This window comes from Hylobates moloch, unplaced genomic scaffold (genome assembly GCF_009828535.3).
Source record: "Hylobates moloch isolate HMO894 unplaced genomic scaffold, HMol_V3 SCAFFOLD_8, whole genome shotgun sequence".
NCBI classification, from domain to species: Eukaryota; Metazoa; Chordata; class Mammalia; order Primates; family Hylobatidae; genus Hylobates; species Hylobates moloch.
This window is the reverse complement of record NW_026652283.1, coordinates 25,215,651-25,236,144: the sequence shown is the minus strand read 5'-3', so window position 1 is coordinate 25,236,144 and position 20,494 is coordinate 25,215,651. Positions and strand designations below refer to the sequence as shown.

At 37.9% G+C, this 20,494-nt stretch overlaps 1 protein-coding gene across 1 annotated transcript in view; it reads left to right on the top strand.

Annotated features, from left to right (window-relative positions):
- The window catches only part of ITPR2 (inositol 1,4,5-trisphosphate receptor type 2), a 509,412-nt gene that overhangs the window by 220,128 nt on the left and 268,790 nt on the right, over nt 1-20,494 (top strand). The window contains exons 27-30 of the mRNA XM_032159871.2: nt 16,756-16,845; nt 16,967-17,092; nt 19,323-19,445; nt 20,087-20,287. Of these exons, the coding sequence (XP_032015762.1) occupies nt 16,756-16,845; nt 16,967-17,092; nt 19,323-19,445; nt 20,087-20,287 (540 nt within the window). The remainder of the gene's footprint in view (nt 1-16,755; nt 16,846-16,966; nt 17,093-19,322; nt 19,446-20,086; nt 20,288-20,494) is intronic.

Sequence of the window (20,494 nt, the reverse complement as noted above, 5' to 3'; positions counted from 1 at the left end):
GTTTAGATTAAGTAAAAGATGTCGCTCAAGCTAGGATACACCACCCTGAATTACATGGGAGAATGATAGATGGCCGAACAAAATTGGATTCTTCTAGCAGGGAAGAATAAGAAAGAATGTTGGTTAGCAACCAACAGTGTTTTTCAACATTAGCTTTCAGTCAGTGTTTGTTGTAATCATTGTTTTTCTGTGTAACACACTGTGTTGTTTACTATGGTGGATATGGAATTATGAAATTTTAGAGTTACAAGATACTTGTAGGGATAATCACCTCCAGTTCCCTATGTGATATATGTGTTCTCTATCTCTAAATATCTCACCTGAGTGACATTATTTCTTTAAACAAAGCAAACTTCTGTAGCTGGAAATTCAGTACCACCTGAGGTAGCATATTCTGTTGATATTAAGGTACAGCTTAAGAAATAGAGTATTGCCAGTAAGAAGTTGATGTGCTCCCTCCCTATATAACAGAGGAAACCACTATCATTAATTTATTTTAACATTTTCCTTGCTTAGTAGTTTTACCATGTGTCTGTATTTCTAAAACATAAGAAATATATGAGGAATATTTATTTAGCCTATTTTGTGCATGGTTTTCATTGTTCATCCTTGCTGATGTATAACTGCAACTCATTCATTTTCTCTGATATATATTGTTACATTTATGCACATGTTTATCCAGTTAGCTGTGGATGGACATTTCGGCTCTTCCTGGTTTTGGTGTTTTAAAATAAAATTTGCTACTAAAAGCAGTGCTGCTGTGAAAGCTCTTGTATGTCACCTGGTGCACATGTTCGGGAGATTTTTCGGGATAGCTACATAGGAGTAACACATGCAGTATGTTCCCCTCTACCAGACAATGCCAGTTGTTTTCCCTCCACTAGTGTATGAGTGTTCTCCTAGCTCCCCATCCTTATGATGGGTGTTTTTCTCACTTTCCCACTTTTGATGATTGAGTACACTTGATATATTATCTCCGCTGTGATTTTCATTTTGCTGAATTAGTTATGAGGTTGAGTTTTTTTATGTTTATTTGCCATTTTACTTCCTCTTCTGGTTTAGATAAAGCTAAATTCTATACAGGCAAATAGTTAAGTCCTAGCAATTCATGTGTACTTACTAGTAAGGTTAAAAATATTTGTTCACTTCAGGTAATGCTGTAAGTTCAAACTTGAACATGATATTTTATTTCTTTTTCTTGCTTTGTTGTGTTCGTAGGATTTTCTAGTGCAAGGTAAAATAGAAGTGGTAATAATGGGCATCACTGTCTTATTTCTGATTTTAAAGGGAATGGTTCTAATATTTCACTATTGAACATAATGTTTACTGTACATTCTTTTATAGATACCCTTTATGGAGGAGCACATTCTCTTCCTAGTTTACTTTTTGAAAACTACAAATGGTTATTGACTTTAATTAAATGTAATTTACACATCTATTAAGATTATATTATTTTTTATTTAATCTGTTCACCTAAATAACATAAATCTTAAATAGAGCTTCTACCATAGTAACTTTGCATTCTAGATTTAAAATATCTTGGTGATTTGTTTTTACATTGCTAGATTCTGTTTGCTAATACTTTGTGTAGAATTTTACATCTCTATTGCTGGTGAAATTAGCCTGTAATTTATTTTTCCTTCCTTTCCTTCCTTCCTTCCTTCCTTCCTTCCTTCCTTCCTTCCTTCCTTCCTTCCTTCCTTCCCTCCCTCCCTCCTTCCTTTCCTCTTTCCTTCCCTCCTTCCTTCCCTCCCTCCCTCCTTCTCTCCTTCTTTCCCTCCTTCCCTCCCTCTCCCCCTTCCTCCTTCCCTCCTTCTTTCTCTCCTTCCCTCCTTCCCTCCCTCCTTCTTCCTTCCCTCCTTCCCCCCTCCCTCCTTTCCTCCTTCCTTCCCTCCTTTCTTCCCTCCCTCCCTCCTTTCTTTTCTTTTTTATTTCCTTTTCTTTTTCTCTTTTCTTTTCTTTCTTTCACTGTTCCTATCAAGCAATAGTATTGAGGCTACACTAGTCCCATAAAATGAGCTATAGAATATTCCTTTTTCTTTGTATAAAATTAGAAGGATCTGTTCATAAATGTTTGGTAAAACCTGTCTGCAAAACTGTCTGGACATGATATTTACATTGGGGGAAGATTTTGACTAGTGATTCAATTTTTTAATGGTTATAAATTCATTCAAATTTTCCATTTTGAGTTAATTTGTTGTGCATTTTTCTAGCCATATATTGAAATCTTCGAATTTATTGGCATAAATTTGTTCATATTCTTTTGCTATCTTTTAAATTTCTGCTGTATTCATAGCTTTGTATGCCTTTTTCATTCTTTATATGTTTTGCTATGGCTCTGTTCTTTTCTCTAGCTCTATCCAGCTCAATCTTTCCAGAGTTTTATGTACAGTTTACCCTTGAACAGTGTTTGGGGGATGGTCAGGGGTGCTACCCTCCCTCACAGTTGAAAATTTGTTTATAACTTCTGACTCCCTCAAAACTTAAGTACTGACAGCCTACTGTTGACTGGAAGCGTTACTGATAACACAGACAGTCAATTAACATATATTTTCTGTGTTGTGTGAATTACGTAGTGTATTTTTACAATAAAATAAGCTAGAGAAAAGAAAATGTTAAGAAAATTATAAGGAAGAGAAAATATGTTTACTGTCTATTAACTGGAAATGGATCATCATAAAGGTCTTCATCCTCATCACCTTCATGTTGAGGAGATTCAGGAGGAGGAGGAAGAGGGAGGGTTGGTCTTGCTGTCTCAAGGGGGGCAGAGGTAAAAGAAAATCTGTGTGTAAGTGGACCTGCACAGTTCAAATTCATGTCGTTCAAGGTCACCTGAATTTTACTCATCTCTTAAATATAGTCTGTTTTGGGGCTTGTTGAGATTCTGGATTTGTTTGCTATTTTATTATACTTATCCTACTATATTGTTTTATGTTGACAGACTTTTTGATTTAAAAAAAATTGGTGGTATAATTTCCTTCAAAGGAGCTGCATTCCCTGAGTTTTGACAAATGATATTTTTATTATTTTTCAATATTAGATATTAAAAATTTTTCCATTGTGAGTTCTTTGTCTTAGAATTACTTGGAAGTGAGTTTTTAAATTTCCACATGCGGCCAGGCATGGTGGCTCACGCCTGTAATCGCAGCACTTTGGGACAAGGCTGAGGTGGGCAGATCACAAGGTCAGGAGATCGAGACCATCCTGGCTAACACGGTGAAACCCTGTCTCTACTAAAAATACAAAAAATTACCCTGGTGTGGTGGCGGGTGCCTGTAGTCCCAGCTACTCAGGAGGATGAGGCAGGAGAATGGCGTGAACCCGGGAGGCAGAGCTTGCAGTGAGCTGAGATTGCACCACTGCACTCCAGCCTGGGCGACAGAGCGAGACTCCATCTAAAAAAAAAAAAAATAAAAAAAAAATAAATAAATAGATAAATAAATTTCCACATGCATAGGCAAAATTTACCTTTTTTGTTAATTGAATTCTTAATTAACTTATGACAAGATAATTTCGTTATTATGATATCATTTCTCCAAAATTCATTGAGGTTTGCTTTTTGACCTGTTGTACATTCAGGTTTTGTAATTGTCCAATGTGGCTTGAGAAGAATGTGAATGGGTGTAGGATTCTTAATAGATGACTGGCAAATCAAGCTTATTAATTGTGTTTAAATAATATATTTAATAATATTTGTATTTTCTTGACATATCAATAAGTGAGATTTGTTGACATTTCACACTACAATGGTAGGTTTATAATTTCCCCTTGCACTTCTATTAATTTTTACTCCATGTGTTTTGAGACTATGTCATTAGATGCCTGTAAATTTGAAATTATTATATTTTTACTGCAGAACAAAAAAGTTTATTAACTGTGAATTATTTCCCCTCACTTCTGATTATTTTATCCCATGTCTTCTGGCTTCCATTGCTGCTGTTGAGAAGTTTGCTCTGTTAAATAGTGGTACTTTAACTAAAGTTCATGTTAAACTTTATTAGTGAATATATTACTATATAGTACATATCTGTTCATTTCCTTTTTGTATTTTCTCTACCTGTGACTTTGTATGGCATATGGATAATTTTTTTAGACTCATCTGAGTCTCTCTTCAAGTCTGTCTTCTTTGCAGTTTTCTCTACCAATTTACTTTTACACTTCAGCCACTATATTTTTTTCATACCTGAAATTTCATTTTTTTCAAACCTGAAATTTGAGTTTTTTCAAATATATTTGGTCATTTTTGATCATGCTTTGTTGTTTCCTAATTTTTGTGATTCCCTATGGCTGTTTTATGGTCTGTATGTAGTAACTCGGAGATCCGATGTACTTGAGATTTTCTTGTTATTCTCACTCATGTTGTGTTTCATTATATTTTTGATCATCTTTGATTATGCGCTCATATCTTTTTTCAAATTGACTTCATTTTTAGAGCAGTTTTAGGTTTAGAGAAAAATTACACAGAAAGCACAGAGTTCCCATATAGTCCCTCTTCTTCTCTCTCTTTTTCTCTGATTGTTAACATCTAGAATAAGTGTGGTACATTCATTATAATTGATAAGCCAATATTGACACAGTATTTTTAAACTAAAATCCGTAATTTATTAAGATTCATTCTTTGTGTTGTTTAGTTATGGGTTTTGACAAATGCATAATGTCATGTATCCACCATTGCAGTGTCAAACAGAATAGCTTCATTGCTGTAAAAATTCTCTGTGCTTCACCTATTTGTCTCTCCCTCTGAACCCCTGAGTCCCTGGCAACCACTGATTTTTTTTCTCTGTAGTTTTGCCTTTTCCGGAATTTCATATAATTGGAATTATATAGTATGTAGCTTTTCCAGACTGGTTTCTTTTACTTAGCAGTATATGTTTAAGTTCTTCTACGTCCTTCTGCAGTTTAATGCCTCATTTTTTGTTATTGCTGAATAGTAGTCCCTTGTATTGTTTATCCATTCACCTATTGAAGGACATCTTGGTTGCTTCCAAATTTTGGCAATTATGAATAAAGCTGCTATAAACATTTGGGTGCGGGTTTTGAGCTCTTATCTTTTGACCTTAGTCCTGGGGTTGACATAGGGTATGTTTTCCTCCTTAGAGTATTTGTGATTGCCTTTGCCTGTTGCCAGGGGGCGCTGCTAGCCTGAGACCACATTACTCCCTTCCTATATACCTATTTTAAGGCAGGAGTTTTGGGTTTAGCTCCCCAAACTAGACACTTGCTCAGAGTTTCCTTAGTCTTTGGGTTGCAGATCTAGTGTTGTCATTTGCCTTCAGGGAAACTTACCTTGTGCCCTTGTTGCTTAGAGCTCTCTGATCAGGTTTCAGGTTACGTTTTTCCCTTAGAAGATGGAGGGTGGGGTCTCTGGGAGTTGTCCTTTGTTTTCTATGGGCCCAGAAATGTACTTAAAATAGGTTTATATCTAAGATCTAGTTGTTTTGTAATAGGAGGGCTCTTTGCAGTTTTAAGTTGGTCATTCTTGCCAAAGTCTTTGGGATGTATTTACTTCAAGTGTTCAGTGATTTTTTATTGTCATGAACCCACATTCTTTGGAACTTTGTATGTGGAATTCCTCTGAGGTCTGTAGTTAAGGCCTTATTGAGATTTTATTTGCCTCTGTGAAGCACTTTGGGACACTACATTCTGTAACCATATTGAACATACCTTTTGGCTTGGGTCTTTCGGGACCCCTTTAGATTGGACATTCTGGTCCCCACTCTTGAGTGAAAGTGAGCTTGTCTTTGTATATGGGAGCCTCAAGAGAATTTTTTCCCCTCTTTTGCTTTTGATGAGCGCCAAGGCCAAGATAGGAGCCCTTTTGCTCTTCTGTGGGCCATGTCTTTCCCTGGTTTATCATTGTGGGTATCACCCTCAGGTCTTCCTGACTCTATGCCAGGGTCTCTGATCAGACCTTCCATCTTGCATGGGATCTGGATTTTGTTTCCTTTTTACCGTGTGTGTGTGTGTGTGTCTGTGTATGATATAGCAAAACTCAGAATCCAGGTTATTAGGTATGGACTGATGCCCTCAGAGCCAACAATGAGTCTAGTGCTTGATTATTACTCTGAAATTTTTATGTATTTTCAGGGTTTCTGGCCTTGCTACTATAAACAGATATTTTAAATATTTTATCAATCACTTTTAGATGTTATACAGGAGGGATTTCTCTGCACTTTATCATTTTCTGTTTGATAATTCTTAACAAGAGACAACTCTTCTTTGTTTTGAGCCTGTGTATTTGTCTCAATAATATCTGTTCAAACCTATGCTAGGTTTGGGGCAACGTGAACGGTCACACTTAATGAACTGTCATGTTTCTCTAGAGTAAAATCTTTCTTTCAAATGCTGTGTAAAGTGTATATTTCAGTCCCGTTGCTTTCATGCTAACTTGCCTTTGTGCACACTTGAATTTCTCCTTTCCGTTCTTAAAGTTTGATATCTGGACTCAAATCTCATATTCCACTTGCCCTCAATGAACGAACACACTTCATGAACACCCAAAAAACAGAGTGACAAAGTAGTTGATTAAATACTGAACTATGTAGTACAGAAAAAGGCGAGGCCAGCGTGGGCCTGATGACTGAAAGAAGGCCTCACTCCGGATTCTGTGCATAGGCCTATTCTGAAGGATTGGGAGGAGTTAGCTAATGTATTCAAGAATAATGAGAGAAGTAAAGTTCAAGAATAAGCGATTTGTATTTGCAATGACTGGAAACTGGGAGCCTGTGAAGATTCTTGGGTAGGGAGGTGAGCCTACTATTTTGGAAAATTTAGTCTGACAGACTAAATGCTTCAGAAGAACAAGAGGCTGGGTTAGGACACCCATTAAGAGGCTCTTGCACGAATTCAGTTGTGAGCTTCTGAAAGCATGGACTAGTGAGGTAGCAGTAGAAATGTATGCAAATAGGTGGATTGGGAAGCTGGGAGAATGGTACCTATGTAATGGATTAATGTAAGGGGAACAAAAATGAGAAACTATGAAGTTACTAATTTATATACAGCCAAATAATCTGAATTATGCAATAACCCAGCAGCCAAAGATAGTGGCAATGTATTGTAAACAGGATGGAATATATCACAGTATCAATGGAAACAGCCAGTAGCAGGCAGCACACACACTAGCAGGCCAATACAAACAATACTCCTTTGTTGTTCAGTAAATCTTACAAAGGCTGTAAACACAGCATCATCAGCATTGTTCTAAAACAGCTCATAATGGTCTAACTTTGTGCCTGCTTAGATATCAGAAGACCAGATAACTTTAATGTGATTCTTCATTTTGAGAATAAAAAATATCTCCAATAACATAAAAGTGTGAGGGGAAAAAAAGTTTTTTCCCTCAGTGGTAAATTTGGTATACTCTGTTGACAATAAATGTGAATTGATGGTCTGTCTACTAACACTAAAGAATCTCAGTTTATAATCCAAAATTATACCATTACCATGCTTGATCTCTTATAAATAAGGAGAAGGAGATGGATTTGGTTGTCTATTAAGCCTATTGCATCCCTAGAGCCTAGGAGCTTTATTATCTATTGTATATTATAGTGTTTCCCTTTATTAAACTTATCGTCTCTAGCATTAAAAGACTGTACCATCATTTCTGAAAGCTTAAAGGCTAAAATATAACAAGTCGACAATATCAGTAGCATTAGGAGCAATTACTAATTCATCACTTTCAAATATGCGTTGACTTCTAAATATAGGAAGGAGAGATTAACTCAGGAAACCGTATCCGAGTAGGTTAAGTCAGGATTACCCTTTACGTTCATCCACTGCTTTATTTAGGGTTGAGAAGCAGGTCACGTGGGCATTGCAGTGCTTCAAAGGAAAGTTCCTCATGTTGTTTATTTTGATTGTTAACTTTTCTTACAGTGATTTGGTTTCTCTATTTGTGTGTATACCTATATTTATCTCTATATCTATCTACTCACCTATATATGGTTGCCAGCTTCTTTTTCTTTACTTTTTTTTAGAGATGGGTCTCGCTCTGTCACCCAGCTGGAGTGCAGTGGCCCTTTTTAAAAATTTGACTTAGACTGTCACTGATGCAAATTCTCATGCTTAAACTATCAATCTAGTTTTTACTTCAAGGACTATATAGTTCATTTTCAGGTTATTTAATTGGTTCTTTTTCATATCCATCTATTCTAGATTCATATCTGCCTGTTTTTACTTCATAATTATTTTTGTTCTTTTAATGGATGTGTGATGTAAGGAACAGAATTAACTAAAAAATGTCCCTAGGGGCTCACTCTGGGTTGTCTGGACAACGAGGTGGCTGGGACTGTTTTTGCAGATGAGGAGTCCCTTTCTTCCAAGGGGCTGTGTACTGATTTTGGCTTCTCATAGGACCCGTGGCTTTTGCCCCTCAGCAGGAACAATCCAATTTCTATGGGCCATGGGCTAGTGTTCAAAAGATTCCTGTAAACAACAGGCACTGCTTGGTGCTGGAACAGTTTGTGTGTCCCTTTATTGAGAAGGTTACACTCCAACTTGCCCCATAGGTAGTTACTGTGGTGTTGCGGGGAGTGGTTGCTTGGAAATCTAGACCCATACTATTCAGCAGGGCACCCAGCACTCCTGTGCGGGGAGGTGGGAGGAGGGGGAACCTGTGCCTTCTCTTCTCTTGCTGTTGCTTGGCTTGTAGCCTGTCCTTTCCCTGAAAAGGCTATCCTTCATTATCCATGCTGAGTGATGCTGTGACGCCATCCTGAACACTATTGCATGGCACATGGCAACCACAGAGGTACCCACTGGGCATGAGGGATGCTGTTCCTCACTATCTCTATGATTATTTTAAACATACCTACTTACAGAGCCTGTCAGAAAAGCTCTTGTTTAGGTTTCACTGGACATGATATAATGTTATTATTGAGTTTTTTGGTTGACATTTTTAGTATTAATGTTCCTCATAGGAGTTTGAATTATAGTTTGCAGATTTATCTTAATTATTATTTATTAATTATATTACTTTATTAATTATGAAGTAATTCCTTCCTTCCCTCTCTTTCCTTTTCTTCACTGATTTTTCTCTAGTTCTCCCTAGGCACACCTTCCCTATCTGATGGTTTTTCTATTACCTCCACATCTCATTACTTTTTGAAAGCAAAAACTGTATTCCATTCTTTGCCTGCCGCTTCTGATCTTTTTTCCTTTGATGAAGCAAGCAAAGTTGCAAATCCCTCTAGAAGGATATATATTAAGAAGGTTCTCCTTTTCCAAGTGTTGGTATGAGATTCTGTGCAGTGGGAAAATAGTTCTACATAAACTTGTTTCTTCAGCCAAACTTGTGACTGATTGGCTGACTTTTGACAGAATCTGGTAGAATGTCTAACCCTGATGGCCTGGGACAGAAGCAGTCCATGTGTTCTAGACAGAATCTTGCAGCTTGACCTGATGAATCAGGGACACGGTGGTAATTTCATGAAGAGCTTTTATTCATTAGTTTTGGACAGTGCTTTTCTGAATTTTCCTTTTATAGAATCTGTTTTCTTGTCTCCAGTTTCTATTTTTGCCTCAGACCTCATTGTATATTTATTTGTTTATATCGTTATACATATTCCCATACTTATGTCTGAGCTAATTCCACTTAAGGTGATTGTGACAGATGAGTTTCAATTAATAAGCCCCTTCACATGACATACATGTGAAAAATAACTTTTGGTTTATAATAAAATGCTTGTTTTACACATTCTTATCCTATTTGGTTATAATATAAATTCTTAAATGTGACAATTATACTTCCAGAATGTGTTATTTGAATTACTTGGTTATTAGATCCTTTTTTATGAGAATTTTTTCCCTTCTCATTTTCTAACCACATTTAAATTGATACTGTTTTAGTATAAACTTAGTATTTCCCTTCATGCTATAAATAAGTTACTATCTTTTTTCTTTTAACTTTTCCATTTGTTCTTTTTTTTAGACAGGGTCTTGCTCTGTCATTCAGGCTGGAGTGCAGTGGTGCGATCACAGCTCACTGCAGCCTCGACTTCCTAGGCTCCAGCGATCCTCCCTTAGCTTCCCGAGTAGCTGGGACCATATGTGTGCATCACCACGCCTGGCTAATTTTTGTATTTTTTGTAGGGATGGGGTTTCACCATATGGCCCAGGCTGGTCTTGAACTCTTGAGCTCAAGCAACCCACCTGCTTTAGCCTCCCAAAGTGCTGGGATTACAGGTGTGAGCCCCTGCGCCTGTCCTCCACTTCTTCTTAATTCAATACAAGTTGTTAATGAAGATTCTATGTTCCCATATGGTTTCTTTTTTTCAGCAAGTGGCTAACGAGGAAATAATAGTGACTGATTCATTCAAATCAGATAATACATTTGTTTTTAGATCAAGCAACAACATTTCTGTAATGATTTCTTGGGGGAACAAGTGAGTGTAAAAGGCAGTGCTGATTCGTCCCTCTCACACATTTCATACATACACCCTCCTTCTCACAACCACGTCCTGGGTGAGCTATAACCCTATTGTGACTAGGGAAGCTTCCTTCATACAATGTATCAGTATCAAAGTCAGTCTCTAAGGGTTCTATTATGTTGCTGTTTTCACTTCCTATACAGTGCTTTGTATGCTATTCTGTTGACCAAAAGGTTCCCCATGCTTTCTACATTTTATATAATACTGGTTGAGTTTTTAGCCATCCCTGGAGTTACATCAGAAAATTTCTGGGACATATTGCTGTATGATAATAGGTTCCTGATGTGTGTGTGTGTTTTTTTTTTTTTAAATTTAAAAGTAAACTTTAATGTCAAAACTGCAAACTTGGGGAGCGCAGAAAGATCACACACAAAGCTGCCACTTCACACACTTGGAGGGTTGCACAGCGGCCGGGCAGAGGGGCCCCTCACTTCACAGACGGTGGGGCCGCCAGGCAGAGGCGCTCGTCTCTTCCCAGCAAGGCGGCCAAGCAGAAGGACTCCTAACTTCATAGACTGTGGGGCGGCCAGGCAGAGGCGCTCGTCTCTTCCCAGCAAGTAGGGCGGCCAAGCAGGGGTGCTCCTCACTTCACAGACTGGAGGGCGGCCAGGCAGAGGCGTACCTCACTTCACAGACAGTGGGGGGCCCGGGGGAGAGGCGCTCCTCACTTCCCAGACGGTGGGGGGCCCGGGGAGAGGCTCTCCTCACTAGGTTCCTGATGTGTTCTTATGAAAGCAGTTAGTAGTTACATTAAACATTTCCAGTTTTTCCTAATACCTGTCTAAGCAAAGATGCTGCACCCAAGTGGCACGAACTTTTTTTGTTAACTTATTTATCAGAGATGCAGATTGTAAAGGAGATTTGGGTTGTGTACTAGAACATCAGGTTAAACATTATCAAATACTAACTAAAATGACATCAAATGAGTCAGAAAAATGCCATTATTTTATTTATTTATTTAGTTTTTTGAGACAGAGTCTCGCTCTGTCGCCCAGGCTGGAGTGCAGTGGCGCAATCTCGGCTCACTGCAAGCTCCGCCTCCTGGATTCCCGCCATTCTCCTGCCTCAGCCTCCCGAGTAGCTGGGACTACAGGCACCCGCCACCACGCCCGGCTAATTTTTTTGTATTTTTTAGTAGAGACGGGGTTTCACTATGTTAGCCAGGAGGGTCTCAATCTCCTGACCTCATGATCCACCTGCCTCGGCCTCCCAAAGTGCTGGGATTACAGGCGTCAGTCACCGCGCCCGGCCACCATTATTTTATTCGTCTTGGGACAGAGCGAAAGGAAAAAAGGTTTGGGGTAAGGTTATGAATATGTAGGTATTCTCTAGAAGGGTAGAGCTTTGTCCCTGACTTGAGGAAACATCTGGAAGGAAGTTATCTGCAAGTAATGCTGGTCACAGCCTCTTCTGCCCATTGTGGATTTTGAATCAAGCCTTCAAGCAGCCTTAGGTGCTTCCCAGGGAAGCAGAAACCGACAACCATGATACCAAGATCGTCCAAAGTAGCTTTCCAGGCAAGGTCATAGAAGTTGATCTAGAGTGATGTCTTCCTAAATGACTAGTACATGATGTTATCATTAGATGGGAGAGAGAAACACATACCTCCTTATCCCACAGAGGGTTATTCAGTTATCTGAAAGAGGCAATATTTATTCTGGACAGGTTCAACTACATTATAATCTATAATCTGATTGGTGAATCAAATATGGAAGACCGGTTATTAAATTTTTTTTTTTTTTTGCATGTTTTGAAGGGAGGTGAGGATAGAAGAAGGAACGCATTTGGCACCTGAAGTTGGGGGGGAGGGTGGCTGGTTTATGGTGTCACTGACTGGTTTAAAGAATGGTTACACCAGAGAAGACTACCAGTACAGATGGTGCGCAGAAGGCCTTGCAGTCTTGCTGACTTGGCAACTTTGCTGAGGATGGACCTCCTTAAACTTCAGTGGGATAGGGATAAATAGAAGGCATGCACCAAGCTATTTTAATCATGCAGCTGCAGATGTAGGCAGCTCTACATTGTAGGATTTGGGAAATTCTATTTTTAAAAGCATGAATGCCCTTGGTTAAATTAAGGAGCTGGTTTCCCATTAATCAGTGCCAGTATTTATTTATTTATTGAGATGGGTCTCACTCTGTTGCCCAGGCTGGAGTGATTAGCACAATCATAGCTCACTACAGCCTCAAACTCTTGGCTCAAGTGATCCTCCTGCCTCAGCTTCCTGAGTAGCTAGGGCTATGGGTGAGCCCACCATGCCCAACTAATAATTTTTTTAAAAATTTTTTATAGAGACAGAGTCTTTCTATGTGGCCCAAGCTAACCTCAAACTCCTGGCCTCAAGCAGTCCTCCCACCTTGGCCTCCCAAAGTATAGGGGTTATAGGCATGAGTCATCATACCTAGCCAGTGCTAAAATTTAGTTTACCATATAGTTCATATAATATTACTTTCTTGTATCATTTTTGCTATTGATATAAAAGTTTCCTTGCCTGATGCAAAAAAAAAAAAAAGGGAGAAACTATCTTTAGAACCAATATTCACTCTTTGTGTCTCTGCCTAGAACCCCGATGCCACCCAATTTCTAGACTATCCTTGGTCTCTTGTTTTTGAACCTACTGTTTTATGTTATGGTATATACTATGTAATTAAAAACATAGCTACCGCTAAAATCACTGAACTAAGCTGTTTCCCGTATTCTATTGGGGGAATAAATTTAGGTTCTCCAGACGATAGGAAGCAGTTACAATAAAATGCAAGGACGTTTGGAGCATCGTATTTATTTTTCATCACTATTGTCAAAAGGATCATTTGGAGATGTGCTACGAGCCCAATACTCTTCTAAGTGTCACATTTTTTTTTTTTTTTCTAGGCCCATTCAGCTCTGGGATGCTGCATAAGTCATACTTCTACATTTTGCACTTTTCTAATATTTTGTCATTAAAATAAATTCAGGGTTTTGTAGATTAGGCAGTGATGTAGGGCTAAAGTTTATCAAATGTAAAGCACTGTATAAGACGTGAAGAATACAGCCAATTTCAGCTCTTTCAGAAGGAAAACTTTTGGAGCACCTTTATTTAGACCATTTTGGCATCAGAATTAGAAAACAAAACCTAATTGTAGTTATATAGTTTACATATTTCTTAAATTACCCTGATGACTGCTTTGGAATCATCCAGATGTTCCATGGGTTTTTGTTCAATTTAATTAAATTGAATTATTTTCTGAAATTAAAAGGGGTTGTTTGTTGAATTTTCCAATGTTGCTGCCTTTTGTTGACTGCTAGCAATTTTAAATTAAAATCATTATTTTTCATAATTCCCACACATACAGAGTTTGGCATTGTCTATATCTTCACCTGGGCTGAACTAAAGAGCATAACTTTTTGTAATGTAGTACATTTTACCTAAGATTACTTTTCTTAAAACAAGACAGTTGCTTTTTCTTCAGATTATTGCTTGAAAAACGGGCTTAAGGATATCTACCAAAGCTTCACCTGCCTTTTTAACAGCTTTCTTTAAAGTTGACATATATCAAAAATATCTCTTTTCTAACTAAGGAGCTTTGTCAATCTTTAGAGCTGGTAACGTCTTAATCCTGGTTTGTGGTACAAGTGTGTGTGTTTGTGTGTATCTGTTTTAGTATTTCTTCTCTTACAGAAAAAAAAGAAATGGCCTTTTAAAAATCCAGCCTTCACCTTTGTGATCAGAAAAAGGAAATCTAATTATATTTCTAGCGTTTGCAGTTTCTACTTCTCATCAATTAATTATTTTTGCTATCGAATGGAAAATCTGTTTGTTTCATACTCTTACCTCTAGCCTCTTTCCATCTAAATAGTTTTCATTCATCTTAGCCACTGGGTTGTGTTTTCTCTTCTACATTGGCTTTACTTTTATATATAGTTTAACACTTTCTCATATACATATACATATTATATATATATAGAGAGAGAGAGAGAGACTGAGTCATGCTCTGTCGCCCAGGCTGCAGTGCAGTGGTGCGATCTCGGCTCACTGCCACCTCCGCCTCTCAGGTTCAAGCGATTCTCCTGCCTCAGCCTCCCGAGTAGCTGGGATTGCAGGCACCCACCACCACACCCAGCTAATTTTTGTATTTTTAGTAGAGATGGGCCAGACTGGCCAGACTGGTCTCGAACTCCTGACCTTGTGATCCACCCGCCTTGGCCTCCCAAAGTGCTGGGATTACAGGTGTGAGCCACTGCGCCCGGCCTCTCCTATAATTTTTAAGATTCACTTCATGGTTAATGTCTTGCAGGTAATATCCTGCATTCTTTTCTCTCTTTTATTACCTGAAGTGGTGGTTGGACTGCTTTCATTTCTGTCCAGATATTCATTATGATAGCTAGGTGATATAGCTCTGGAGTCTAACTTAGTAATGTTTTCAAGGCTTTCAGTGTTTGGATCTTTTACTTTTTGCATTTCCAATTCTAGTGAGTATGAGTGACAAGTGGTCAGCAAGGTAGAAGCTAAGAGATGAGAAAGAGTCATTAAAGGGTAGAAACTGCTGGTGTACAAGAAACAGGGATGAAGCAGGGAGAGGAGGAAGAGGAGATGGAATTTTTGAATTCATGCATCAAAAATTTTGTTCTCTGAGACAGTGGGGAAGATAGACAGGTTTGTGGGTATCACTGGAAATTTTTGGATGGAAAAGAGAAAGTGTCCATGTAGAGGCATTTCTGTCTACTCAGTAAAATGGGAGGAGGAGGTCACTTGTTAAAGTGAAGTTGAGACTGGGAGCCTCAGGACAATATTTGCCAGAAAAGAAGCAAAAGAAAAATATAAAGCTGAGTGGGGAGTGTGCTGGCTCAGCGTGGATTAAGTTGCTCTGCTGCTTGAAGCCTTTTATCAGAATTGTTTGATTAGCAAGGAAAGTATTTTTTTTCTTTCTTGATGTTTATTAATTTTGTGATTTGTCCTGGAGCACAGTAGGAGAAACAACTTGGGACTAATAAATCATATCAATTGGCCTCACGTATCTTTGTAACTTTTTCCTGAGCTTAAACTAGGGTCCCCTTCAACTGCAAGTGCCTAACACCATCATTATAGTCAGGAGTTTAGGGTGTTTTGGACCCACATTGAACTTGACATTCCTCCCAAATGCAATTTTGCATAGATTGTAAATGAAGGAGGCCATCAGCCCCACTCTGATTGCCCAGTCTTTGCAATGGACCCTGTCAGTTCTTGCTGTTTTCCATATAACTAGTGTGCTTTTCTTGCTGCAGTACCTTTGGCTAAGCTGACTTCTTCTTCACCTGGCAAAGCTTTTCCCTGCTCATTTAAACATCCTTTATGCCTAACTAGACAGTTTTCATCCTTCTAGACCTTGCCTTAAACTTGACCTCCTTCGTAAACTTGTCTAAAGCTGCAGCTGTTCTCTTTCTGTCTTTCTCTGAATAGTGAATTCTGCCCAGTTCAAATCTTTATTTATATATTTTTCCCTGTTTTCTTAGGTAGACTGTAATTTTCTTGTGAGAAGGACCATATCTGCTATGTATCTCTTTTAGATCTGTTCACCATAGTCTAGTACCAGGTGTGCATGACATCGTCATAAATGTTTGGAATGGAATTGTTTGTCACTGGTGTTTGATTTTCATAAGGTGACACCAGTAGTTGATGTTTCAAATATGTCCACTCCCCATATTTGCGATGCTACAGGAAATAGTTATTATAATTAAGTATTTTTGGTGTTTCAGGTTTTCTTAATAAGCTTTATTAATTTGGTAATTTAAACATTTTATTTTAATTTGCTTTTTATTTTTCTCTCTTCATTTTCATGGTTCTGTATGTTGGCCCTGAGTTGTGACTCTTAAGGATGCCATGGTAACCTGTCAGAGAATTGTTGTGTTAAGTTGTTCTTTGCTCCCTTCTCTGAGATGTGCTCAGCTATGATGATCTGCTCCATCACTCTTTTTCTTGCAGTTCATGCCTAGTGATTAAATTATATCTTTTATGCCCTGTATTTTCACTATTTCTTCTCATATAGGCAATATAAAGCCACAACATGTCTGAGATATATATGTCTCATATGGATATGCACTAATAATATGTATGAAAACTTTACAGTTTAGCTCATAATTACAGGTCATTCCAGTTAACTTGTCATTGGGTTCTCACTGGGTAGCGGTAATTTGCATGGCTCAGTCAAGCCAAGGAACTTTCTATGCAATAAAAAAGTACAAAAGAAACATAATTTGAATTATAGATTTATTACAAAATAGTTACAAAATATACTTATTATTTAATACAAAAGAAATAAGTTTGCCACAAAGCTACAAATGGCATAAAAGTACATATTTGTGTTCCTTTTAGGAATCGAACATTTTAAGTCCAGTGCAGGATGGAACAAAGAAACCTCAGATTGACAGCAACAAGAGCAATAACTACTGGATTGTCAAGGAGGTCAGCAGATACAAAATATTCTTATATAGGTTTATATTTGCATGCCAAATAAGTTTTGCTTATATATTATACTTAATATTGCTATTTGTTATATTTGATACTTTCCCTCTTCTTTTTAAAGATTTTGATCAGGCTAAGTAAACTCTGTGTACAGAATAAAAAGTGTCGGAATCAACATCAACGATTACTGAAAAATATGGGGGCACATTCGGTGGTGTTGGATCTTCTGCAGATACCCTACGAAAAGGTTAGTCCTGGTTATTTTTTTTTCTTTAGCTTTTTATTTTGATACAATTTCAAATGTTTTGCAAAGTTCCAAGAAATTTTTTTTCTTAATTATTTTAGAATAAATCACCCACCAGGTGCCCCATCACCCCTGAGCCCTTTTGTGTATGTTTCCTACAAACAAGAGTACACTACCATGTCACCACACTAGCACCTTCCAAATCAGGAAAGAGCAAAGCACTTTACTGCCACCTAGTCCCTACACACTACTCAGATTTCTCCCATTGTCCCAGTTGTTTTCGGCTTGAAAAAAAGATCCCCTTCAGAATCATGCGCTGTTTGTTGCCATGTTTATTTAAATCTCTTCATGCAGGGACTCCCATGACGTTGACACTCTTGAAAATAGCCAGTTATTTTGAAGGATGTCCCTTAATGTGGATCATCTGATGTTTTCTCATGATTAATACAGTTATGCATCTTTGGCAGGAACGTAACCGGAGTGACACTATGTTTGTCTCATTGCTTCCTATTTGTTGGTGCACGATTTTGATTTGTCCCATGACTGATGATGTTCACTTTGATCAATTGATTGAGGTTGTGTCTGCCAGGCTTCTCTGATTTTCCCTTTGTAATTCCCTTGTAATTAATAAGTATTTTGTGGAGCAGTTCTGTGAAACTAAGTAAATATCCCATTCTTCATCAAACTTTCAACTTATTCATTTATTGTGTTTATTTTTATCAGTATGGGTTTGTATATGTTCATTTTATTCAATAGGTTATAAAGTGTTCTATCATTATTTATTTTGATTTCCAGATTGTCTCAGATTTGACCAGTGGAGTTCCTTTGAGCTAGATTGTCTGTCTTCTAACATTCCCCCCAGCATTCTTTGATTACTTCCTTGCTTTCTGGCACAATAAAATGTTCCAGGCTCATCTTGGATTCTTCTTGCTTCAACTCTAGAATCAGCCATTTCTTCAAGAAGCCCCATTTCCATTTGGTGGGAAATGGTATTTAGGAGCAAAGTTCTGAGGACTGAGTGTGCTTATTGCTTCGGGGTGTTGCCCCCATAGGCCCTCTAAATAGGCAAGGCTAGGGAATATGCATATGTGTGGGTGCATGTAGAAGTTTATTTAATATTAATATAAAATACCACTGAAAACATGAGTCCATCTGAATTCCTAACAATGCCCACGTGACAAATGGTACAGTCAACTACACGGGGGAATTTTAGGTAGTTTCACTCATACTGTCACAAGACCACTTTTAAGATGACAAATTTGCTTCTCTGTGAATTTTGAGACTTAAGTTTCTTGTTAAGATTCTTATAACCAAATGATAGTAGTTTAGTATAGGACTTTGGAAAATGGCAATGAATAAGGATATTCATTATTAAGAGTGTTAAGAAAGAGGGGGACAAAAAGGAGGAGAAAATAGAAGAGAAAGCAAAGAGGAAAAGAAAAAGAAATAGGTGGAAATAAGAGACAAGGTAAATAGCAAAAGGAAGGGACAGAGAGATTGGAGAGAGGAAGAACTGAGATGAGTGAGTAATAAATATATATACAGAGAAGATTGACAGAATGGAGGAAGAGAGGAAGTTTGAATGGAGAGGAAATGGAGTGAGAGCAGAGCAGGAGAAAAGGGGACGGGAGCAGAAGAAATAATAGATGGGACAAGAGGAGAAGAAGAGAGGAGATGGAATAGACGTGGGAGAAAGAGTAGGAAGGAAGATATGTGAGAAAGAGAGTGAAATAGAATAGGGAAAGAGAGACAAAGAAGAAGAGAAGCAGAATGATGGAGATATAGGCATACTGCAAAATGAGACATTTAAAGGAGGGGAAGAATTATGGGGACTGGAGGGAGGAGAAACAGAGAAAAGAGAGAGGAAAGGAGGACAGAGGAGGTGTGGAGATGAAGCAGAGAAGGAGAAGGTGGCTATGTACAGAGATGGGGAAATGTGGTGGACAATTGGAAAGATTGGGGAGAGAGAAGGGCTGTGAAACGAAGGGGACATTGGAAGAGTAGAGCAGTATAGAATCAGGAGGAATAACAAAGAGATGGTGAGAAGGATCTAGAAAACAGAGAAGGGGGCAGAAGGGGAAACTGGGAGAGGTGTGAAACATAAAGGACACAGAGAAAGGAGAACAAAGATGGGCAGAGAGAAAAATGGTATATGGGTGAAAGGACAGATTTTTGCGTAACATTTGCAGTCTCCTATGTTCGTTTCTATCATGTGCCATTCTTTAACTTACAGAATGATGAAAAGATGAATGAAGTAATGAATCTAGCCCATACATTTCTGCAGAATTTCTGTCGAGGAAATCCACAGAATCAAGTTCTTCTTCATAAACATCTGAATTTGTTTTTAACTCCAGGTGTAAGTATTTTAGTGGCTTCTAATATTTCTAGTAAAGTGTGCATCAAATTTGTCTTAGTAACATTCATGAAGAGAATTTTGTTACACTTCATTGCTTCATTTTTTTTTTCCTTGTGGAAATTCTCTCTCCAAAAGTGAATATCTTTTTTTTTTCATTAAGGAAACTTTTAAAGAACTTGAAAAATTGCACAAGTTTTACATGCAAATGACAACATCTTTTATATGTATGTAGTTAAATGTTGGGGAAAAGATATAGTAGAACAAAGAACTAACCCACAATACCATGAGTAAGGTAAATATGGAAAACTCAGAGGTGGAGTTTGCCCTTGTCTGTAAAATGTGTTTGAGCAGATTTTATGGAAGACCTAATTTTGAATTCATAATTAATCTCAAGAATACTGTTGCCAATATGTTGCACTTTATGATAATAAGCTCCTTTCTCCAACTAAATTCCTCTGTGAGCTCAGTTTTCTTTTAATGGTTAATGATCTCATTGCATTTTTTGAAAGACATGCACAGAAAATTCACTGTGGCTTCGTATAAAATATAAAACTGATCACAAGCAGGGCAATTAGTCTAAGTACCGTAGAATGGAAAATTGATCTTGTCAGAATTACAAGGGCATGTTCCTCTGTGTTTAGCTCCTTGAAGCAGAAACCATGCGGCACATCTTCATGAACAATTACCATCTGTGCAACGAAATTAGCGAGAGAGTTGTACAGCACTTTGTGCACTGCATTGAGACACATGGCCGCCACGTGGAGTACCTGAGGTTTTTGCAAACAATTGTAAAAGCAGATGGTAAATATGTGAAGAAATGCCAGGATATGGTAATGACAGAGGTATGTTCTCAATTTGCCTTTTATCAGCTTCACATAAACAGTATGTTCAAATATGTATTTTCTATTACAGTGAAAAAGCCCCCAGCAACATAGGTTTGGAAAATTATTTAATTTAATCATGGCTGCTCAAGTGCAAATATATTTTGCTTTAATCTAGTGAAGCAACATATCTTAAGTTGGTTTTATGATTTTTCTGAGTTTATTTTT